A 24,874-nucleotide genomic window follows, 5' to 3' on the forward strand; every position below is an offset into this window, starting at 1 on the left:
CTCCTCTTCTTCCCTTCATCCTTTTATTCTTCTCTGTCCTTAGCTTCTCCTGAATGACACAGGGTTAGGCGAAGTCTTCAGGCTCATGTGGAGGCCTAGAAAATATGACGATGCTCTTCAGGAATTTCCTTTTGTGGTTACCTCTGAAAGCTCTGTATCCATCTGGAGGCCCACTACAGAATTTGGGAGTGCTTCACCTACCAGGAAGGAGCTCTGGTGGCATGTTATTGTTGTTAGGTGCTGTCCAGTACAGCTCAGTGACCCTATGAACGACAGAGTTAAACCCTGTCCTATCCTGTGCCATCCTCCCAAACTCTGGCACCCTCAAGTTCATTGCTGCAGTCACTGAGTCCACCTGGTTGAGGGTCTTCCTCTCCTTCACTGTCCCTCCACCTTCCCCCATACGATGCCCTTCTCCAAGGAATAATCTCTCTTCCTCTCTTAGCAACATACCCAAAGTATGTGAGACAAAACTTCATCATCCTTGCCTCCAAGAAGCATTCTGGTGCATCTTCTCTAAGATGTATCTGTTTATTCTTTGGTCATCCATAGATATTCAGTACTCTTCTCCAATACCACAATACATTTTGTGTTGCTAACTAAAAGATCAGTGGTTCAAATCCACCAGTCAAGAATCCCTTGGGAACGAGATGGGTAGTCATAAAGGTTTTACAGTAAATTTGCTATAAGTCAAAATCAACTTTATGGCAGTATGGCAGTAGGATTTTTGTCATTGTTGTTGATTTCCCTGGGAGCAGAGCCCAGGCTTGGGGCCATGGAGAGAGGAGCTCTTTAGTTTCCTTGAACTGCATTCGGCCCTTTTTTGCCTCAGAAGGTAGAGGAGGGGGAAGGAAGGAAAGAAAGAGAGAGAAGGAGTTAGGAGAGGAGGGAGGCAGGGCACTGGGAAGAGACAAGGGTGACGCAAAGCAGCGGCTGAGTGATGATGGGCAGACTCTTCCTACCTGCATTCCGATTACAGCGTAGATGAAGAACAGCATCACTATCAAGAGAGCCACATAGGGCAGGGCCTGGAAGGAAGCACAGACACTGCTGTGAGGCCATGACATCTCTGAGAGGACAGGCAGGCCCCTATGGTGGGGCCCATTACAAAGGCGCACACCCTCCTTCCTCTCTGCCACCATGTGCTGCTGCCTGGCTTACTGGGGAAGGTGGAATGATTGCCAAGAGCCCTACAGAAGTCTGGGAAAGGGGCCTGAGACATGCCCACTACGTTCTCATTTTAGCTTGATTGTCGTCCTCTGGAAGCAGTGTGGTGTGCTGAGAACGGCAGGCTGCAGAGTGACGGATGTGATGTGACATCACTTTGGTAAGGACAAGAATGCCCGACACCTCCCTGGACTACTGTTATGAGAAACAGTTGTAATTCTCCTAGAGTCCAGATTTCTAGGTTTATGGGTTTGGGTGACCCAGTCAGGCCAGTTGCTCACAGGTGTCCTTTTGAATCTGTCACCTTTAGGAAGTGTTTGCTTAAAGTAATTTTTAGTCAGCCATAGCCTGGTATAACTGGCTGTGCACAGACAATTCTCTAAGAGAGCCCAATGCCTGAGGCAAAACAGCATCATCATGCCTGAGGAACCGGGCTCTTTTGGAGAATTACCTATGTGCGGCCACTTCACCGGAGCAGGAACCCTAGAATTTAACTAGGAAATGTATGGCATCACTATTTCTCTAACTGACTGACCCTGGACCCTGGGTCCCTGAGAAAGGACATGGCCATGACCTAGAATAACCTGCTGCTTTATCCTCTCCTCATAGCACCTTCCAAATCAGCGTAGATTGATGCTGCCCCATGGGAATCACACCTATTCCCAATAAATGCACGCAGTTACACTGATTTTCAGTGTTTTCTGATGCATTTAGGTTTTTGACAGCATAGTTGTCTCAAAAAAAGACAGAGACAAAGAGATACAGAACTAGTTGTGGTTCCCTCTGGAGACAGGTTACCATCTCATTCTTAAAGAGCTTTACATTGTTTTACTAGCTGTAATGAGCAATTATTACAATTGTATGAAAAACATCTAATAAGGACAAACTTAGAAGAAAGATCATGGGCACAAGTATAATTTCTGCTACTCACTAGCTGTGGGAACGTAGGCACATAATCTTTCAGAGTCCCTGCTATCTTGTCCAGAAAATGAGAATAATGATTAACTATCTCTGGAAGATTGTGAACATAAATTATTTAAGACACATAAAGAGCTCAGTGCACATAACAGGACGGCTCAGACAACTCAGCTTCCTAGAGTCTGCAACTTTTCTGGAGCGAGTTATCAGGAACACTCAATGCCAGTTCCTGAGATAGATGTCTTGAATGAAGGCGAAAATGCTTTGCTGAATCTATTCTATCACTAGATGGCACTGCTAGATCATAGAGCAGCTTTGCCAGGCAGGTTTGAATTCCTGCTCTAAATTCAAGAGCACTCTTGGTTACTTTAGTAACGGGTATGGGGAGTGAAGGTTTGTTGGGTTATGGGTATGCTGAAGGCATCAGAACCCTGAATCCTGCTCCCACCAGGACTGATGGTATCAGGATCCCCAGAGAGACCCCAGGGGGCTGAATCAGGCAAGGATAGGAAATCTTGAAGAAGGCAGGCAGGACTGGGAGAAGGGTGGAGCAAGTGACAGAATAAGCTTGGTGTGAGGTGGGGAGGGTACATCAGGGTTTGTGGAACCGCATGAGATCTTATTCCTCAAGCATGATCAGTGAGGGGGGCCTACAATCACCACCTGCTGGTTTTGATAATGCTCAACTCCATCCTGGCCACAGATTCTGGAGAGGAAGCAGGCTACTCCTCAGTCTCTCATGCATCCCCTGGGTCTTTTCTCTACTACAGATGCACAGATCCTGGACAGAATTGGTGTGCAGGCTAGTGATACGGAGAGGGAAGAGATGGGTAAAGGAAGTTCACTGATCACAAGCCATTCCATGCCCGTATCATGCTGACTGAGGAGAGACATCTTCTGGGCTAACTGGTTCTTCTAAGAGAGTGGGTGAGTGAGTGAGTGAGTGAGTGAGTGAGTGAGTGAGTGAGTGAGTGTGTGTGCGTGTGTGCGCGCATGCGCATGCGCACATGTTGGAGGGCAAGGCGCTGAACTTGAGTGACTGGATGAGGCCTGAGGATGTGTGGCAAATACATTTCCATTTTCCTCCTTCTGAAATTAGGTTGATAGAGGTTGATAGTTATTTCCTTTGACACAATCATACACACATTTGCATGTTTTCATCTTTTGTCATGTGAATTCCTGGGAGGGGAGGAATTAATTGGTGGGCTGTGTGTATGTGTCTTGAACATTTATATTGTAAGCTACTTTAGATGTGGGTGGCATCTTCCACTGTTGCAGCACTCGCCTCCTGCACATAGAGCCAAACACCTGGGAAGGGACTCACGGGAGCATCTCTCCCTTCCTAGGCATGGAAAGGTCAGGAGGACTGTGCATGACAGGGCAGTAACAGTGCACTGTAGGCCTTTCTCACTTGAGAATCATCTGTGAGTGGAAGGAGCCTTGTGGGAAGGGTTTCTGGAGGGCTCAGAGCCGGGAGAAGCAGAGAACCCAGGAGGAAAACCCTCTGTCAGGCTAACAGCTATGTCCAGAGCCACAACTCACCTTTAAGTCCAGAGTCTGCTGTGGCCAGGTTGAGGACTGGTTATTGGGAGGACAGTCAAGTAGGGTGTCGGGGCGTGGCTAGACTAGAACCCAGAGTCCCTTGGTGGCCAGTCCAGTAAACAGTTAAAGAGCCACAGTGATAAGTCCCAGGGCAGGTGGCTGCACAGAAGGACATACCTTTAGAACGAGACTTTGAAGCAGGATTGACAGAGTCCCTGTCCTAGGCCAGCAGCTACAACCACATGGCACATATGGACCAGACACCTTCTCTGGCCTGGCCAGGGGAGAGACACAGAGGCCATTCTCCAGGGCTGGTGTGTGTCTTTGTCTTGGGTGGTGTGAGAATGATATTTGCATGAGAGGAGAGAAGCTTGCCTTAGTGTCAGCCCAAAAGTGAAAAGCTACACTTAATGGCTTTTGCAGCCCTGATAGCACAGTCGTTACAGGGCTCAGCTACTAACCAAAGGAGGGAAGAGGTGGAAGTCAGTCTCTTGGACCATCACAGCCTTGGAAATCCTATAGGGTGGTCCTCATCTGTCCTAAGGGATTTCTATGAGTTTAATCAACTTAATGGCAATGATGTGAGGGTTTTTTTTTTTTAAATTTTTTTAAAATTGTTGTTGTTACGTCATTTATCTTTAAGGAATCCACGTGAACTAACAGCGCTTTGCTGCTTTTTAACTTCAGCCTTATATAACACTCCTCAGAGCCAGGGGCAATAATGGTTTTGTTTTTACAGATGGAAAACTGACTGATGAGAAAAAGAGACTTAATTATGAAGTTAGGCAATCCTGTGCCCCTACACGCAGATGCTCTCCCCCTTCAGAGGGGGTGATGGCTAGGGTCTCCAAGACCATGTGAAGTGTAAAAACAGGTTTGGACTACAGATGTGGCAGGAATGGTGACAGCCAGCTCTAAATATGCTACAACTGGAAGGGCCAACAAGGCTTGGGATTATCAGGGAGACTGACTCTCAGATTTCCCAATGTGTTCCACACCACAAACCCGCTCTATCCAGCAGAGGTTTGCAGAGAAATGCACGAGAGGGGAGAGCAGAACCCTCTCTGCCTCCCTTCACCTCCATTCTGTTCCCTGCCCTGACTCTGAGGAAGTCCAGGGCTCTAGGATCATGCTTTCAAAGACCACAAATCTAGCTTGACCATCTCATTTTAAGAAATGAGGAAAGCACGACTCATAGAGGCCGAATGGATAACACACAGCTAGCTAAGTGGCAGCTCTCTGGTTGTTTGAGTCCTAGAGTGTCCATCCCCCTGTCCCATCACACCCCCCCCCATCCATGACACCTGGCTCAGGAGCCCCAGGTGGAAGCCCCTTGTCCATCCCTCCTTCTCACGAGGTAAGGAGGCTCTTCTCCTTCGGGCTGTGCTCTGGGTGGGAAGGTGCGGCGCGGGCTACCTGGAAGGATTTGATGAAGGTCCACAGCAGGGTCCGGATGCCCTCCCCGCGGCTCAACAGCTTGACCAGGCGCATGACCCGGAAGAGGCGGAAGAAGGTGATGGAGATGCGGGAGTTCTCCTCTGCATTCTGGAATCCATTGGCAATAGGAGGTAGTAGTTAACACAGCATTAGAGAAGGGTAGGGCAAGAAGTGGGTGGGCCCTGCTCTGAGAAACACAGCCCTTGGTTGGGGAGAGGGCAGGCTGGGGCTGAGGTCAGCTGCACTTGACTATATCTCCTTTGGTCCCTATGTAGGAGGTTGGGTATCTATCTTTTCTGGATTAAAAAACCACACAAACCCAGCCCTATGGTCTCTGCAGAGACAAGCTATGCCTAGACCCCTAACCTCGTGGCCCTATTTTTTTCCTATGCTCCCCTCTTCACTCATAGTTCTTAAACCCTTGGATGGAGCAACAGATGATTCCAAAGGAGCCTCTGTATGTTTGGAAATCTTCTAGGTACAGAGCCAGCTGCTCTTTGTGCAAACAGCACTTGATGCTCACTCAGGAGGTGGCCCCATCTCCTCCCTTGCCTGGCTTCACTGGAGCTCCTCATCTGTGGAGAACCTGCCTTTCTGTGGGGACTGGCTGAGTGGATGACCCCTTATTGCTGTAGATTTACGAATGATCCCACTGGGGTCTGGGTAGGCAGAGTGGGATGAGGGCTCAAGGCACGTGCCCTGTCTTCTCGGAAGGCAGCATTTCTCTGTTACCTGTCTTATCTGCTGTGGTCCCTGCCATAGGCTGGTCTTTTGGTAAGGACCTGGGAAAGTGTTCCGTTTGCATCCCATGCCTTCCTTAGAGGAGGATAAGGAGACCCTGGACATAGCTAGGATTTGGGTAATTCCCAGCCTGGGCTTCCCTGCTATCCTCTGCTTCTGCCGTCCTCTTGCCATACCTGGGAGTGAAGGGGTGGGTAGTACCCCTCCTCTAGGACTAGTGCAGCTCCCCCAGCCCCACCCCAGCCTCTCCCACTGTCAGCACCAGGAGAGAACGGACCCTCTGAGTTTCCTGTTACAGGCCCCATCATGCCTCACTCAGGCGGGAAAGAGGTCTGGATTGTCCCTGGGATTCTGGAGCAGCCTTCACCTCTGCTTGCCCTAACTTCACCTTTCTTTTTGCGCCACTGTTGATTTCTGGGACAAATTCTCCTCGACAGCATTCATGCCTTGTTGGCATCCTCTGAGGATGTCACAGGCACCAAAAACCTCCCCCTATTTAAACCCTGTGGCTGCTGTGACCACCACTGTCATGGCAGGAAGGACCTGAAGGTCACTCATGTCACTCCTCCAGAATGGGCAGATCACCGGGGGCAGAAAAATGCAAATGCAAAGGCGGCTGTTCCACACCAGAGTGCCTACCCTTTACCCCTGGAAGCAGGCCAAAACCAAGCCGTGAGGGTCTCTCATGGTTTTCAGATTGTCCAGAAACACATCTTTTCTTTGCATATAAATCAGAGTTCTGCAGCAGCTCCTAGAGCCCCTGCTCCTGTGTAGGGAGGGGGCGGACTCCCGAGTGCTTGGGCCTGCCAAGCAGGGCTGGAGGGGCTGGCAGCGAGCTGAGGGGGCAATCAGGAATCGTGGCCCTGCCCTTGTGTATTCTGAAACCTTTGATGCCCTTAATCTTTGCATTTCTGGCACCTGTGTATCTACTTGAAATTCTATTTTCTCTCCTTAAAAGGAGGTTGTATTCCCCCTGAGGAGTATGCAGAGAAGGCTTAGGGTTTTATAACTCGGCTGTCAGTTCCACCATGCTTGAGAAAGGAGGAAAAAATAAGAAAGAACAAGCTTAAACGGGGAACTTCAGTTGCCAGTGTCAAGAGTTTGAGAAACTGGGGCCACAGGGGTATCTGGATCTGATGAGTGAAAAGGGAAAAAAATCTTGCTGCCGGAACTCCAGTGGTGCATTCTGAAGCCTCCTCAGTTGCAGCATTTTCTGAATGCTTCTCCGGGAGAAGGACGAGCACATTTCCATTTGGATACTACCATTTCGTCTAGTAAACTAAATGACAGTAAGATGAAGAAGTAGGTTCAAGTGACTGGTGATGTGAAGAGTGGCAGAATACTCAAGAAATCAGCCTTTCCCTTGGCTGCCTTTCAACAAGGCTGGGATGGCTGTTTTGGGGAGCACCACCACCTGATCCATTTGTGCCCCCGGTGTGCTCATTAAAGGACTCAGGGCATCAATCCATGGATCCTTTCATAAAAATACATGTGGACCTGTTTTGAAGTGTGTGCCTGCAGCATTTTGGGGGAGGCCTTCCCAAGGAGACTCCAAGGTCATCTTATGTAACATATTGGTCACTTTAGCTAAACCAGGTCCTAGACTCCTAGATCAGAAATGATCTGATCAAATAATCTAGACCTATTCTCTGTTTCTAGCCTGTTGCAGACAAGCAGTGATAACCTAGTTTTAAGAATCATTAAGAATTTAGAAAACTTAAGTGTTACATGGTTGGAGTGACCAGGATTTCTACCACTGTCTCAGCAACAAAACCCAGCTTCAACCCTTGACTGTGAACTTGGGCTCAGAGCACAAGGCGGGGGGCTCATAGTCTGACCCTCTTAAGGATGCTTGGAAAGCTGATTGTCTATCTTTCAGTCTCCAGCCTAGATCTCTGTCTTTCTTCCTGTCCCTGGCTCTCACAGGTGCCTTCTACAAATTGTCCACAGCAGATTAAAGTTAGCGATTTTAGCCAGCAACTCTTCAGGGTGTTAAACAGGAAATGACCCTTGGGTCCAATTCTCTCCCAGTGGCTCATTAGACAGTCAGGATCACAGTGAATTATCACCCAAAGGAAAGCTTAGGGAGGTAAAAGAACACCATTACACAAACAGCATTTTCACAGCTTACAAAAGACCAGGCAGGCAAGGCACATCACAGACACGGTGGCTACATGCAACAGGAGCTAGGCTGGGCTCCAAGAAACTCTTAGGGTTGGAAATGGGTCAGAGTGGGAAGTGTTAGAAGGGGTCACAAAAGCTGGGAGCGTGGTCTGGAGGATCGGTCTTACCATAGAGGGAGAGCATTGGGTATGTTCAGCTGGCTTTAAAGAAAGGCAGATAGAGATAAGCTGTAATGAGTCTCCAACGAAGACGCCCGGTATTCTAGGTCTTGGCTAACACAGGAGCAACACAGTGGCAGAAGAGGGCAAAAGGAAACAAGTGAAAGAAACACAAAAGCGTAGGCCTGGCAGGTTCCGGGGCATCCCCAGGAGCGTGAGCTCTGCGTAGCTGGGTCCCATGTTTAACAAAGGCCCAAGAGGCTTCCTCTTACCTGTGACCATCACTGGCCACAATTTATATAACTCACACCTGTTACAGATGAGTAGATGAGGTCTTCTGGATTTCATTGATGGAGGTGTTTGGGTTTTTTTAAAATTATTATTTCTATTAACTGTGTGTTAGATATTCTCAGATAATCTTTAAGGGTCTGAACTTTAGCTTAAACTAGGCAGTGTCAACAGAATGAGAAAGGCATTGCCTGTCCTTGGTCAGAGATTTATAAGGCAAAGAAGCTCAAGGGCAAGGGTCTCTTAGGTTTGAGGATGACTGAATTCTAGTTTTCCATGAAGAGAATCAGAAGAGATACTCCAGCCACCTCCACACAGGAGGCCAAGGATTAAATGTAGGGAGGAGTTGGTCCTTTTCACCCATTATTCTACGAGTATGGAGAACACTGGCCATTAACATGAAATAAAGTGACTTTTTTTTAATTCTTGAAAGTCATGCACACAAAGTTAGGATATTATCATTATTAATATCCTAAAAAGATGTCCTCATATGTTTGCCTACAGAACTCATTTTGGGATAAAACTTGAGAAACTGGCCTCAGAGGAGTATCCCTGTGCCAACCCTCTCGCTAGTTCCTTGAGGCTGTATCCTTGTTAATGTCCCCACTCTCTGGGTTCATGCTCAAAGAACTTGGCCCTCAGCTTATCTCGACTATCTGAGCTGTTAACTCTACAAGATTAAGACTTGCTTTTACCCTCCACTTTCAGATGGTTGCTCTTGTGTTTCTGTTTTCAAAATACAACAAGGAAAACATGTAAGGGCAATTTAAAGGACAGAAATGTGCACAACTAGACATTTTCTTGCAGACTGAAAATATTTCTTGGGTAACAGATTTCTAAGCTGTCTTTTTCCATCCACAGCAAATTGGTAGGATATCCTTATTTGGGAAAGGTGGTAACAGAGACAGCATGAGGATGGGGAGGAGAAGGAAAGGATTCCTTTCCATCACGTAAAGAACAAATCTCAATTTCCGTTTCATGAAGATTACCAGCTGCTAGGTCAATCCACTTGCCTGAAATGTGTGGGGCCAATAGAAGTTAGCTAGCAGGCTGAGATAACACACAGACACAGATCACTCACACACACACACACACACACACGGAATGTCATGTCCAGGCTCCAAAATGTCCTTTCCAATGGTATGTGACAGTCACCACAATGGTCAGGGCTAGACAGAGCTAAAGCATCCTCTTCTCCTCCCTGACTGGCCAATGCATCTTCTCCTGTGTCACTGGGTAAGAGCATTTCTTGGGTTTCTATGGGGAGGAAGTATGAAGGTCAGAGAGAGGTCAATCTACACTATCCAAATGCCAGAGTATTAGGCAGAACTCCAAGAAAGTTAGGTCACTTCTGCCACCTAGCGATTCACCTGGAAAACCATTAAAACTGCCCAGTGGAGGGTCTCCTTACCAGAACTGGACCACAATGGAGACAATTTAGAAAACCCATCCAGGTTAATGCGTTACAGAACTAACCCTTTCTGCTGCTATTAGTTGCTATGGAGCTGATCCTAACTCATGGAAACCCTATGTGTTCAAGTGTGGAACGGCTCCATTGGTTTTGTTGACTGTGATGTTTACAGAATGAGATATTCAAGTCTTCTGTGATATCGAGGGTTTGAAATGCTAATCATTAGGTAAATGATTAAATGCAAATCATCTGTGCCACCTACAGTCTCGACTAATTATTAGCCATGTTAAAAAATTAAGCCATTTATTTTATTTTTAAACATTATGATCCCTTTAAAATTTTGCAATTTAAAAACTTTCATCTTAGCTGCCTTTTATAGTATCCACTTGAGATCTCAAGAAATTAATTTAAAAAATTAATTAATTTTTAAACATTTAAACCATCTTTCATGTCAAAATCCAGCTATCAGTCATTCTAACCACCTTGATATATTTTATTATTTTCATAAAATTTTCATAAAATTGTGATTGAGTTGGAACCAACTCATAGCTGACCTCCATCAGGTTCTCAGAGGCTGTCCTGCAATGCTAGCATGTATCGACAGAATAATTCTTATGATATGTCTGTATGAGAGGAGCCTAGAAGAAATCAGGAGGAACTATGAGGGCAGTGGAAAAAAGATAAGAGCTTTCTGGCAACCCTACAATGGGTTTCCCAGGCAATCATAGTTCTCTGAAAAGCCTCACTAGGGGAGAAATGGGAGATTCACAAATGAATTTTTTTTTTAAAAAAAAAGTCTTAATGTATGCTGTTCAGAATGTACTTCTGACTTGCAATGTTGTCTACTAACATCTCACACAGGTCTGTCCTTATGTAAGGAACTGTGTTTATAAGGTCTGTGGTCTCAAAAAGTAAATAACCATTTGATTTGTGGTAAAAGGTACAAATATCTGAGTAAAAAAACAAATGCAAGCAATCACTGAGTGATTTCTGCGTGAGAATAATGTGAAGAAGCATGAGAACTTAGTCTCTCTCTGAGACCCCATAGTCGCTGCTGCTGTGAGGTGCCACTGCTATGATTCATAGCAGTCCTATGACCAACAGATATGAACTTTCCCTATCATGCACCATCCTTAACTGCCTCTGGTATGCTTGACTCCACTGTTACAGTTACTGTGTCAATACATTCTGTGGAGGGATACACTGTTGTTGTATGCTGTCTCACAACCAACTCATAGCTGACTCTCCAGTGGGCTTTCAGAGGCAATAAATCATACACTGATATACTATTAGCCCTTAAAAGGATCTTGCCAGAGGAAGAAGAATTTCTGGTGAGCTAGAAGTGGAGACTGGACCAACTGGGATTTGGATTGCTGATGTCCCAAGACCGACACCTGTAGCCCAGAGATCATGCTTGAGTTGTTTGCCACTTTCTTCTCAATACCTAGTATGGTGCTTTGAGAAATTGCCTAGCCCCAGCTCGACTTGATCTAAAAATAAAATCAGTTGATAGTCTGATCTTCCTGTTCCATCAATCTCTGACCCTTTCCTTGATTTTCTACCTACTCCCTTAAATTATAGTTTCTCTGTCTAGAGTCTTCCTGAGAGGTGAGAAGTGGTAAGATTCTCTGAAGATTGGTGCCCTATGGAGTTGGGGAATCTTTCTACATATCCCTTCTACAGTGAGTCTACAGAGTTGCTCACCTCATCTGAGCATTCTGGTTGAAATTTAAGATGGCCCTGTTTCTGTCACTGGAAGGTTATCGAGCAAATTTTTAAACAGTCAATGCTTTAATTTTGGTTTTCTAATCTAGTACATTTCAAAGGTTTCAAGATGTTAGGGCAATTAATGTATTCATGCAATTAGCATAAATTAAAGAATCCTGGCTAGTTGCAGGTAACAAGCTTTGGGCAAATAGAAAGGAAAGTCTCAATTACTTAAGTATACTTATGTAGATGACCTTAGTTTGGTCTAACTGGGAATAAGAGTAGTACTAGACTGAGGATAAAAGAGAGTCTCTGGAAAGCTGTCTTTCTGAACTAAGTTTGGGGTCCAATTAGAAGTTACATCTCAGTGAATGTACTCACTATTCCTTTTCATGGGGCAACTTTATTCACGGCATACTTAGGAAGCTGATGGATGAAACTCAGGGAATACCAGAGAGCCAGCACAGAAAGGGTAGAATAGACTTTTCCCAAGAGGATGAGTATGAGAGTCAGTGCAGTGCGTCTCCTCGTGGCCCTCTTACACCATCTCTTTGAAAAATTCAGAGATAACAACAACAAAAAAAGCTTTTAACTACGTAAAACTGAGGAGTTTAATTTTAGTATAGCCAGAAAAGTCAATATTCCTAGAGAATTAGAGGTTATGCAGTAGATATCTAGCCTATTCAACACAGTTACCTTCATGAACATTCTCTTGAGGTTCAGGTGGTTAAAAGAACTTTCTGATTGAATCTGAGCCCACTGGTGCACCTTCCCTTCCTTGTGGACACTGAAATGTGCAGGGTACTTCCGACTCCCTCTATGATCCCTAATCTCACCTGGATGGGTCATGAATAGACCCTACAGGATTGGGTTGTCCCATCTCAAGGACAGCAAATGAGACACTAATCGTAATCTCAGGGTCACTCACTTGCACATTCTTCTGAAATAGGGGTCAAAATAATGTCATGTTCTATATGAATCTTTGACCTTACTATGGCCTCCCTGTTGTTAGGTTGGTATTATTTATATACACTGATTGTTAGGTTGTTAAGTACCATAGAGTAGGGTCCAAACTCATAGCAACAAAAAAGTACAAAAACCAGTACAACAGAAGGAAATTCTCCCCGACGCTGCCCCATTTTCCCCAATCTCTGCTTGCTTCAGCCCACTGGTGCAGTCAGTATGTCAATTCACTCCATTGAGGGTCTTCCTTTCTTTTGCTGACACTATACTTTTCCAATCATGATGTCCTCTTCCTTCTCAAGAAGCATGTCCCTGAAGAAATATATACCCTTTGCTTTTTTGTGTCCAGACTTTAGGGGATCATTCTAAGAAAAATTAAATTCAAAATCAGAAGATCTGGACCCAATAGACACCCCCCAACCTTCATCCTCCAAGCTCCGTGTCTCTGCTGTCACTATCCCTAATCTCATCTCGACTTGAGCTGCAAGTTAAGATTATCTAGTTCAGTTGAGTGTCGTGGTGCAGTGGACAAGTGGGGAGTTGGGGGCTTTGTTGGTGAGACACTGGAGTTAAACTAGATGGTCAGGACGGCTATTAGGTCTGAACAAGGAGAACTGGGAACGGTAGGAGTTAGCAGCTTCTGGAGACATATGACACCAATGACACAGCAAGTGTGAGCAAGAGGAGGTTGAGAGGGAGAGTCTTACTGTTCTTTAATCGTCTCCCTTTTCAAGCAAGAGAGATGCGTATTTCAGGCATTAAAAGTGGTCCCTTAGGTGTGGAGGAATCTGGAGATGATGAACCTCAGAGACAGGAGACAGCAGTGAGGGACAGGATCTTAAAGGAGTAAAGCACACTGTAAATGGTAAACCTTCCAAAGTTGAACAAAGTGTGGAAAAGGAAAGAAACCTGGGGGAAAACAAAAAAGTAAACCCCTGTGGTAGGAAGGAAGAGGGGAAAGGGGCCCGTAGGCATGTTGCTGCTATCAGAATATTTAAAGTGATTTAATACAGGTGAATTAAGAACTCAAGTCAGGATGTTCATAAAAACTGGATTCCTTCAAAAGTCAAGCCACATTTGCCCCTCTCTAAACATGTGGTTACTGGGGTAATCTGGATGGGTGTGTCAGAGGTGGTGCGGTTGGCGCAGGATAGAGCAGGGTTTAGGGCTGTTGTGCATAGGGTCGCTATGAGTCGGAAACGACTCGACGGCACATAACAACAACAAACCTCTCCTGTCATGGAAGGGGACAGGACAGGGTTGTTTGGTCCACAGAGGCAGACTTATAAGAAGCTGAGCCTGCTTTCCCGCGTAAGCACTGAGATTGAGGGATGGGAGGGGGGTTTGGAACAGTGTGCCTGAGTCTCTGACTCAACCCTGAGTGGGTGGATACACAACAAGCAGCCCTATGACTCAAGACTGACTGCCCTTCCTCATTCTTCCAGCAACCAAAGCCAGAAGAGAAGCCACATATTATGAGGTGTCAGTCAGGGGTCATGATTGGAGATTGTAGTGGTCAATCTAAGGTGATGAGGCTTCAGGAACTTGCAGTAAAGGTCAGAACTCAGAGGCCTGTTTTTCTGTGGACTCTTCTTACAGCTGAGCCCTATGCCAACCCCTACCCCATCTTGTTACTTCTCTCCTCTTCATTATCCTTCTATAATTTTCTTAAGTTGTAGATGTCAGGTGGGCAATGGGAGTGGACATTGCTTTGTACTTTCTCTGCTGATCCCTGTTAACTAGGCCCATTGATCTTGGTGTGGATTGCTTTCTACTGGAACAGCTCCTCTGGCCAAGCACCAGCTCATCAGTGGGCACAGAGAAGTTAAGAAGCTCTGGCCCAGGACACACAGCCATGTTGCTGGTAATGCATTACATCACCACTTGTGGGCAGAAAGGCCTTTGGCAACTCCCCTGTTGTGAAGCTATGCTAAGGCCAGTCTGACCCAGGGATTTGGACAATGGATTTTCTGAAAGGAGTCAATTCTCTGATACAAATGAATTGGAATCCCAGGTCTACCATCCATTATGTGCATGACCTCAGAACCTTAAGCGGTTTCATAGCACTCTGAGGCTTTAATCTCACCATGTGCATACTGATTAAGGAGTTCTGCTGTCAACATAAAGGCAGTAGCTCCATGCAATTCACTTCCCATGCAATTCACTGCCTCTGAAAACCAACTGGAGTTTTGAAACCCACTGGAACTACGGGTTGGATATGACTCAATGGCAAAGAGAGAGACAGATAGACAGAGACACACACAGAGAGAGAGAAAGAGACAGAGAGAAAGACAGGCAGGTAGCCTTGCTCTTAGCCAGCAAAGATCACAGCTAGTGTTATTAAGACTTTATTTTCTTGCTCTGGTCTGTTCTGTGGATTAGCACTTTGGCACCTAAGTAAATCCTTCAGCTTTGCTTCCCTCTGAACCTTCCCCTGAAGCTCTGGAAGGCATGAATTCTCCCTCCTCCCACAATCTCTATGCCTGCACCTCTCTCTAAAGTTTTCTCTAGGGCTTCCTCCCTGGAGAATTTCCCCATGAGCCACACCAAAACCAAAGGAACAGATTCCCACAGGCCCCGATGCCTGATTAAAGGAAATGCCACTCCAGAATCAGGTCAAGCAGTCACAGGGAAAGGAAACATCTGTCTCACACGACCAGAAAATGCCCATTTCAGAATCATGGAGTGGATAAGCTGGAAGAGTCTTTGAGACCATCTCAACCCTTCCCTCCCTACCTCTGCTGTTTCTGCATAAAAGGAAATGGAGATACAAAGAATGGGGTTACCTGCTCAAAGTGACTAGGGTTAATAGTGCCAGAGCTGAACACAGAACGCAGACTTCTTAATTCACTATTTGGGAGTATTTGTCCACATCCATGTTATTATACTATAATCCAGGCCTCTCAGCATTTCCCACTATACAATACATGTTAGAATACAGAATGACAAAGAGTGCTGGGAAGGGCTGTTGGCAGACACAAATTTTTTAAATCTGCAAATTACTTCTAATTGGAGATTTCACAGGAACTTCTAATTGGAGACGTTACAGAATTGTCGTTGATGTTCTAACAACATTTAGTGACAACCACTAGAGTAAACTCTGAAAAATATAATTTCAGATCCAAGAAATAAAGGCCAGAAAGTTATCTTAGATTGGCACTCTGACTTCACAGAGCATCCGAAGGAGAGAAGCTTGAGATCCAGAACAAGGTCATGGATCGAGGAGGTGGTGTGCAGGCCAGCTAGCTTGGCCTGTATCTTGGATGCTAAAGCAGAATGCAGTCTAATTGTTCTAAGTGGGGACTTTTGATCTACGTCAGCCATATCTAACAGTTGGGCAGAGGCCTCTCCAAGAGTGAACAGAAATGTGATCATGAAGTTTCTCTGCGCACACACAAGCCTCACCTCCACATGCTAGAGGCCCTGGGCTCTGTCTTCTCTGTTTCCCTCCTCTCTTGATTATCTGTCCCAGTGTCAGGGCTTGAAATGCATCTGTATGCTGATGGCTACACATCAATACTTTAGCCTGTGTCTCCAACTGTCTCCTCAACATGTGTATCTGGACATCTACTAGAGGCTCAGCTCCTGATCCAGACACGCCCACCTTGGAACCTCCCCAGGTGACACTGACTCCATCCTTCTACTGCTTAGGCCAGAACCTCACTGTTACCCTGGATTCTTCTTTCTCTCACACTTACATCCAATCACAAAATATCACATTTAAAGTTGGTGGGCTCGGACCATGTTGCACTACTTTTACTGACAAGGCTTTACACTCCTGTCATCTCCCATCAGGATGACTGCATTCACTTTCTAAACGGTCTTCTTGCTTCTGCCCTTGACAACTATAGATTGTTCTCAACAGCCAGCCAGACTGGTCCTTTAAATAATAGGAGTTAGATCTTATCATACCTCTGCTCAAAGCCACCAGGATCCCCTCACCTCTCTCAATCAGAGTAAAATTCAAATTATGGTAACCTGCTTCCATGCTGATCCTCCACTGACCTTCCTCCCGACTCGGTCTGCATCTGTCATGCTGGCTGCTCCTTCTGCTGTGAAATCTTTCTCATTGTAAATGATATCACTACTCATTTTCCTCACACCTTTGTTCATCAGTCCTCTTGGCAATAAAAATGGTCCCTCCCTTCTCCCTAAAACAGTAGCCAACTGCCTGGATCTGTAGCCCTTTGCTTCACACTATTGTTTTCCCAGAGCAAGTCTCACCCATTAATATACTGTACAATTTCCTGATTTGCTGTACTTACTAGTATTGCTCAGTGCCTGTGTTATTCTTCCCTAGAATGTAAGCTCATAAGGGAACGTGCTAATATACCCATATGTCTAAAACAATACCTGACACGTAGAATGTTGTAGAATGAATGCATGCTGTTTCCTAGTGGGGAAAAATCCCCTCTTGGGAGGGAGGGACAACTGACCTGTTCATTTGAAGGGTAATTGGGTGAATAAAGTATTTGCAGAGGGTAACGGAATCAATTCCGATAGGCTTAAAAGAATCAAGAATGATGTGTTATAGGTTAAAAGTCTTCATTGATTCCTTTGAAGCTTCCTCCCAAGTTCAATATGTATCTAGGAATATATGCCTTATAACACCAGAACTAGAAAAATATGGAGCAGGCCTAAAATAGCAGTCAGGGATACAAGATTTTTCTAAATCTTAGAATTAAGAAGAAAATCTTGGAACAACAGACGTCCTTGCCCCAAAGACTATATGGACTTATAGCTGTAGGATCTAAAGAACGAACCACATGGGAGGAAGGTGCTACCTCTGAGCCTGAACATTACAGCTGGTATAATTTAATCCATGGTATGGGTTGTTATCTAGACCCAGTGCTAACTGTGCTTATCTAGGCTTCAATTTATGGGCATTGGTCATTAAACTTGTGCTTGCTGTGATGTGGCTGTACCTGCTGTCTGTTTCCAAGAAAATAATCACAGCCAGGACACAGGGCTTGACAGAGCCTGTGGGTGGTAAATTATAATTGTTGTTTTTATGTACCATTGAATTGCCTGCGACTAATAGTGACCCTACATACAACAGCCCTAAACCTTGCTCTATCCTATGCCAATCTTATTGTCTCTGACACCCCTACCCCCATTACTGCAGTCACTGAATCAATCCATCTCATCGAGGGTCTTCCTCTCTTGTGCTGCTCCCTCCGCCTTCCCAATCATGACGTCCCTCCAAGGACTGATCCCACCTTGCAACATGTCCAAAGTATGTCAGACAAAGCTTCAGAATCCTTGCCTCAAAGGAGCAGCCTGGCTTCACCCTCTCCAGGTTGAACCTGTTTGTTCTCTTAGCAGTCCATGATATAGTCAATACTCTTTTCCAGCACTACAGCTAAAAGGCATCAATTCTCCTTCTTATCATCCCTGCTCATTGTCCAGCTTTCCGATGCATAACAAGTAATTGCAAAGAGCATGGTAATGAAATGGTCATGGTTGGAGCCTTCCTAGTTCTTCCCGCAGGTGGTTTTGGAAAGGGTACCATTTACTTGGGTGCCATGGGATTCTCTTCTCCCACAGTGCTTTATAGTTTACAAAGAGCTTTTAAAAGAAATGCTCTTATTTGGACTTAAAACATATTTATGTAAATATAAATAGCATCTCATCCCTTTGACAGATGAGGAAACCAAGTCTTAGAGGATTTGGTATTTAGTACAAGAGCTACAGGAAACTCTGCTTGCTCAGGGGTAAGGAGTTGTACTGCTAACCGAAAGGCAGGTGGTTCGTATCTATCAGCTACTCCATGGGAGAAAGATGAGCAATCTCTTCTCTGTGAGATTTATTGCTTCTGAAAACCCACTGGCGCTATGAGTTGGTCCCAACTCAACAGTACATAACAACAAGAGCAACAGGAAGAGGAAAAAGTGTAATTCAACAGGATTCAGCAGTTTTCTAACTTCAAGTCCAGCAGCCTTTTTTTATTCTCTCATACTGTCTTCCAGCCTTGTGTGAAGTTACATTTGTTCTTTTTAGTTCTTAAAGACATGGGCTATGTGAGAGAGGATGAAAATGAATACTGAGTTTCTCAATTCTCCTTCTTCCTCCTAATCACATACACTGGCCCATCTTACTAGCTGACAAGACTCCTTTTAACACTCAAACTCTTTCATTTGTACTGAGCCAGACCAATGAAGGTTGCAGAAATGAAGAACTTTTCAGACTGGGATGAGGGAAGGCTGGGAGACCAAGGAACAATTTGGAAGGTGGACTGATATTTTTTTTTCCCCTTAGGAAGGAAAACAACCCAAACTCTAGAATCCCTATGGTTATTTAAAATATAAATTTCAGAAAAATAACATTTGAACAAATTCTGACTAGTGGGGATACATACGAGGCTCCACCTAAGATGTGTATGTTCAGCAAAGAGCATCATAGGTTCAAGAGAGGGAGGGCTGCTGTTATAGTGAGAAGTGGGCTGGGCCCTACGCTGGAGCTTAGATTGCTGCTGTGTGGCTGGGGAGAGGCATCTCACCTCTTCATCATCACCTTTAGCCTCAGTAAAGCTCAAGTAAATTAATTCAGGGCAGCTAAGAATTGAACTATATAATCAATGCAAAAGTGAATAAAACCCCATAAAACCTTGCGTATGCAAGGTTCTGCACAATGATTTTCATGTTCCTTTCCTGTCTTATAACCCCTTGCAAATCTTCCTGTAGAGATTTTATTACCTAGGAAATGTTTTTTCCTTTAAAAACATGGCATGCTTGGGAGAAAATGGCAGGTGGAGTGATGATGTGGGCCTTCCCAATAGTGAGCCCCAGAGGACTTCCTGGGACTTCAGTGCGTCCTCTTTGCATTCAAAGGAGCAGCTGTCTGCCATCTCCTTGTGTTTTCTTCTACTGGGCTCTCAGTCACACTGCATATACTTTGATACAGTTATGCACTGCTTTCCATAAAACTACACCTTCTGAAGACAGGTCCAAGCACTGTTTCTTTCTTGTTTCTCTCTCCATGGTGCTCCCTTGGGCAGTTCAGGGCACTGCATGATGTAAGCTCTAAGCATAGAGGGTATGCTCTTTACATATGGTGTGCAACCGATGGGCTTGGACAACTCACGGATGGAGCACAGCTTAGGGCTCTTGCAGCCCGCAACATGGGGGATGCTGGACAGTAGTGGTGGTGGTGGGAGGGGTGAGGTGTAGAACATGAATAGGAAAATGGATTTTTTAAAGTTCTGAGGTTTTTAATAATCTGAGAATTTACTGGGAGAAGTCAAGGGAGAGTACATATATATACCTACACACCCACACACACATGCACACACTCTCATACACACCAGGAGACAAAGACAACCCTTGAATCTTGGAGATATAGATGCAATAACATTTGGAGCTTTAGGAAGAACAGGGAAGGATGACAGATTGGTGGGAGATGTATGGAAAGTGTAACAGCTTCTTTCCAAAGTCCATCTGCTAGAAAGGGAGCAAACCAGAGCTTCCAATAAGGGAGAACCAGGCCTATAAGATAACATCTCATTCTGCCTGATTGGAAGCTGAAGACAGTGGAGAGGGTGAGGATAAGGGCATATGGGGAAATGGTAGTGGTAGGCAGGCTATTTCCAAACATCTTAGATCAAAACTCTAAAGCTCCGTGCTATTATTCAATTGTTCAGTGCATCAAAAGTTTGTGCAAACATTACCAATCTCTTATTTAAGGAAAAATAATGACAATAAAACAACACATATTAAAGACTAACTGCAAGAGGGCTTGTCTATGGATAAAGAGAGAAGATTTAAACATGCCAGGTAACAAAAAGACATGTGCAGAAACTGGTAGAAACTGTATAGGAGGAAGCACCTCTTGGGAGGGGAATGCAGCAAGAGGCTTTGAAATGTAGGGGCTGAAGTTTTGTCTGGGGCCAGGGAGCCAGAAACAGAATTGTGAGGGCATCAAGGAATAGAGAAGAGTCAGGCAGTGCAAGTGTCAACTACTGGTGGTGGGTTCATGTGGGGGTGAGGTATCATACAGAGCTTGCTTCCACAGTAACCTGGAAGAAAAGTCCAACCAGAAGAACTCACTAAACCACTTAGCTCTTTAACTTCTCTAAAGAAGAGGGACACAAGTACGAGCCCCAACAAGACTGGCCTTCTGCTTCTCTCTGAATGAGGCTGCAGAAGGCCAGTCTAACTGCATAAACAGCTAGTGGCAAACTGAGGTGGAGTGTGGGACTAATGTAGCAGGGTGAGTGTGATCCAAAGCTGACAATACAGGCAAAGTCATAGCCTTAACTCCAGGTTTGCCACTTAAGAGAGAGTTGCTTTCTGAGATGTTATTTGAATAGAAAGGCAAGAAAGGGAGAGTCAGAGGTTTGGTGAATAGTGGCAGTGGGGAAGGTAGAGTTAGAAGTTTGGGTCCCTGCCCTAGCAGCTGCCCGGAAGTTGTCAAAATCTCTTCTTTTCCCCACTCCATGATTCCCATAGCTGCATCCTCCTATACAGTGTGAGTCATGCCAGGCTGATTGTAAGGGGAGAGAGATAAAAGATGCAGCAATCAAAACTTAAAAAGGAAAGGGAAGTCCTAGTTCGTTCCAAAAGTTTAAAAGGAAAAAAAGAAAAAGAAAACTTTTCAAAGTAAAGCAATAAGAAAAAAAAATTCCTTAAGCAAATAATAATAAAATGAAATCAGTATAGGAGGTAGGGAGGAGAAAAGAACATGAAGTAAGAAACAAACTGGGGAAAGACAAATGAATGTTAGAGCAGGCACGGACAGTTAGGTACAGACGCCATGTACTTACGTTTACCTCGGTGATTGCTATATCAACAATGCTACCCACAACAATCAAGGCGTCAAATGTATTCCATGCATCACAGAAATAGTGCTGCATGGGGCAGAGAAGCCGAGGAAAAGAAAGAGGAGAGAGAGAAAAGAAAAAAAAAAAAGAACAAAAAACAAAACAAACCAACAACAAAGGAGGAAAACAAAACAAAAAGAGGAAAATGGGGGGGAAAGGCATGAAAGAAGGGAGAGAAGAGAAAAAAAAATGAGAAAAGAAAGAGGTTACGTGGGCATATTAAATACTCTCTTACCACTCTACAGTTCTGGCGGCTCACACCTGGTTAACCTGGTTTTCGCAGGGTGGAGAAGCCTGACAAAAGCTGGGTTAGTTCATAGGTTACGCGCTGTGGCCAGCGGGCAGGGCCTGCGGTGCCTCCACGCCCGCTCCCTGGGCTCTCTCTGTGCCCGCAGGGCCAGCACAGCAAGGCAGAGCTGGGACCATGAAAAAAAGGAGGAGAAGCTCCCACTTTTTTTCCCCACAGGACGACGGCAGGTTCAATAAAAAGCATGACTGGAGGCGAGTAAAAGAAAAAAAACAACAACTGGGAAATAATAAAGAAAAAAAACTGAAAGGAGGTAAAGAGAGAGAGAATGAGAGAGTAAGTGAGAGGGAAACAGAGGAGGAGGGAAGGAGGTTTCCTGGGTAGGGCAGAGTAATACTCACATTAGTCTCACTGAGAATGACGTCAATTATGCTGCCAATTACGATGAGGAAGTCAAAAACATTCCAGGGATCACTAAAGTAACCCTACATAAGGGAGGGGCAGGCAGGATGGGGATTAAAAAGGAATATTAGATAGACAAGAACAGAGCAACATCACCATCAGAATCATTGTCCTGGCACCTCAATGTTGCTGCCGGAGTCCAGAATGCCCACACCGTGGCCAGGAGCCCAGGAGGGAGAGGCAGGGGCTCTAGTCCAACCCTCCTTTCTGCTCCCCAATCACCATCCTACAGATGCATTCCACCTCACCGCCCTCCTTCAAAGGCCCTTTCCACATCCTGCCAAGGGCAGAAGTGGATGTGAGAGTGGGTAGTACAAGTTAGACCAATTCAGGGATAGATCTCTTTTTGGTCCACTTTCAGCATCTCCTGACACCTCTCAGGTTTTTTTCTCTAAAAGGGTCTACCTAAGAGACATGTGACCTCTTAGAGGTGAACGGGCTGTGGTCCTAAGGGGTGTTTCTGGGAATGAAAAAGGCACTGAAAACCCGCAGCAGTTGGTGTGGGCCAGATGGGCATCTATGTCATCTGGGCTCAGAGATGACTCATGCAAAGCTCCAAAGTAACAAGAGGACTGAATCATCAACAAGCTTGACTCTCTATAGGCAGAACTGAGGTGACCCTTGCTTCTGGGCTGGACATACTCCTGTGAGGGCAAAAGCTTTACTAACTGGAAGAAGACAGTCTCAAGGTTGGTCTTAGAGTTTGGAAATGTAAGATGTGGCTCTTAGACAACAGTCTCTCCAAAGCATCATCCCAGGCTCCTCTCCCCAAACAATCTGTCTGAAATGCAAATGTCCTTGAGAAGGGGTGTCAATCATTTCTATCTCAAATGAATAAGGTCCTGCATAACTTTTCTGGGAACAATTTTACTAGGACTAGCCAGAGCACAGGTATGGGGAGACAGACTTCTTAAGAAGAATATGAAGGAAGTGGTGCCATGGAAGAGTGAGTCTGGAACAAAAAGGGAAGGCAAGTAGATTTTATCTGTTTTATACCATGATTTTTAAAAGGAATACCTAAATATCCTTTCTTTCAAGACCTTTTGCAGGTTCTTAGCCAACTGATTGACTAAGTTGTACAAATGGTTAATAATAGGTGGTCCTGAATTACCCAGAGGATGTAAGAGGACTGCTGGGTGAGTGGGATTTTTAACAAAGAATTGATGAGTTTCTTGGGTCTGGACCATTTGCCTCTTTGGAAGGTGTGGGAGCTTAGAGGAAGATGTTCAGTGAGCCCCTGAATATATGCTCATAATTCAGGAAGGTGCAGAACATTGACTGTCTCAGTATTCTCCAAGGGCAGGATGGGAAGAATCTTGCACTGAAGAGATCTGCCTTTCTCAAATAGGACATTTACTCCTTTCATTTATCAAGGAATATTTTACAAAGGAGATAAGATGGCACTGGACCACACTTGCTCAGCAGGACCAACACACTCCTGCTTTTTGAGACACTAAATAAGGATTCCAGGAGATGGAATTCTAGAGATTAGCAAGTGGGTATGAAATTATTACAGGCTCCCCAGCTCTCTCTCCAGTCCTCTCCATGGCTGCCAACTATCCTTTTGATTTTCATTTTTTCAACTCACAAGAGCCGAGAGTCTGGTTCTCCCATTTCCTCCTGGCTCTGTCCAGCTCTTGTCACCTCCCCAAGTCCCAGCCAGCCATGCCCTCTTTCCAGAGGGACGGCAAAACATGCTGTCCTGGGGCTGTTATTCTTAGTGTGGGAGGTCAGGTCATGGGGAAAGGGGCCTCATGGTTCCCAGGCATTTCTGCCAGAAGAAAACAGAAACACCACTGTGGCTGGCCAGCCTGAGGAAGCAGAGGTTGGCCAGGGCGTGGGTTAGGTGAGGGTCAACTTGAAACCATGACTTTCCTGTTGGCTCCCAGAGCATTTTTCTGAATATTTCAGAGCTTCTGAGGCAGAGAGGGGAGGGGGGGGGTGAAGGGGAGGAAGAAGAGAGAAGAGGGAAAGGGGAAGGGGAGTGGGAGGGGGAAGGGAAGAGGAGGGGGAAGGGGGAAGATGGAAAGGGGAGGGAGAGAGGGGAAGAGAGAGGACAGAAGGGGAAGGGGAGGAGTAGAGGGAGGATAGAGAGGGAGAGAGAGGACAGGGGAGAGAAGGGGGAGAGAGAGGAGAGAGACTTCTCTGTATGAACAGAATCCATTCCTTCCCAGGTTCTCAGCTATCATCCATAGGGGAAATGGGGAGCACTGATTCTTACAGGAATAGAAGTTAAGAATGAAGACCCTATTGTCCTAGTCCTATATGCATCCACAAATGTTTTAAAGTTAAATTTGAGACAACAGTGGGGATTATTATCTCTAGCTATGAATCCCATCTCTGAGGGTAGAGCTATTTCAGAAAAGAAAGAAAGGTCAAGAAAGATAGAATAGAGAAACAGCAACAAGAGGAGCACCCAGGAATATACAGCATCTAGCCTAGAAAATATGGTAACAAAACATTATCAGGGCAGGGGCGGGGGGGCGGGGGAGGAAGACAGGAAAGTGAGAGTCTCAGGGTTCCAGAAAAGAGAAAGAAAGAGCTGCAATCTTTTCATCCATCTGAGAGGCCTGAAACAAAATGGGTAAAACAGGCTTGTTGGTCTGCAACACCTCTGAGAGGAGAGAAGGGAAAAGGAAGGGCAGAGCAGGGCAGAGGCAATATGTCGAAAACCAGATATACACACAGAGGTTAATTCCAGCCGCTTTGTGCACCAAGGGGAACGGCTGCAACTTAAAGAGACTCTGTCAGGCTCCTGGCTGTGCCTCACTTGTCACTATTCTTCTCGGGTTTCTTTGCGCATGTGCAAACAGAACACCACAAGTCACTTGGATCTTTTTTGATCAAGGCCTTCCTCCAATCCCAGCTCTATTGCCAGCTCCTTCGGATTG

General features: G+C 45.3%; 1 protein-coding gene across 1 annotated transcript in view; it reads right to left on the minus strand.

Annotated features, from left to right (window-relative positions):
* CACNA1C (calcium channel, voltage-dependent, L type, alpha 1C subunit) overlaps positions 1-24,874 on the minus strand; it is an 847,113-nt gene that overhangs the window by 90,505 nt on the left and 731,734 nt on the right. The window contains exons 31-35 of the mRNA XM_006891374.1: positions 21,923-22,006; positions 21,218-21,301; positions 8,097-8,129; positions 5,044-5,172; positions 963-1,028 (exon numbers count right to left, since the gene is read on the minus strand). Of these exons, the coding sequence (XP_006891436.1) occupies positions 963-1,028; positions 5,044-5,172; positions 8,097-8,129; positions 21,218-21,301; positions 21,923-22,006 (396 nt within the window). The remainder of the gene's footprint in view (positions 1-962; positions 1,029-5,043; positions 5,173-8,096; positions 8,130-21,217; positions 21,302-21,922; positions 22,007-24,874) is intronic.

This window comes from Elephantulus edwardii, unplaced genomic scaffold, assembly GCF_000299155.1.
Source record: "Elephantulus edwardii isolate Elephantulus edwardi_28Jun2011 unplaced genomic scaffold, EleEdw1.0 scaffold00096, whole genome shotgun sequence".
Classification (NCBI taxonomy): Eukaryota; Metazoa; Chordata; class Mammalia; order Macroscelidea; family Macroscelididae; genus Elephantulus; species Elephantulus edwardii.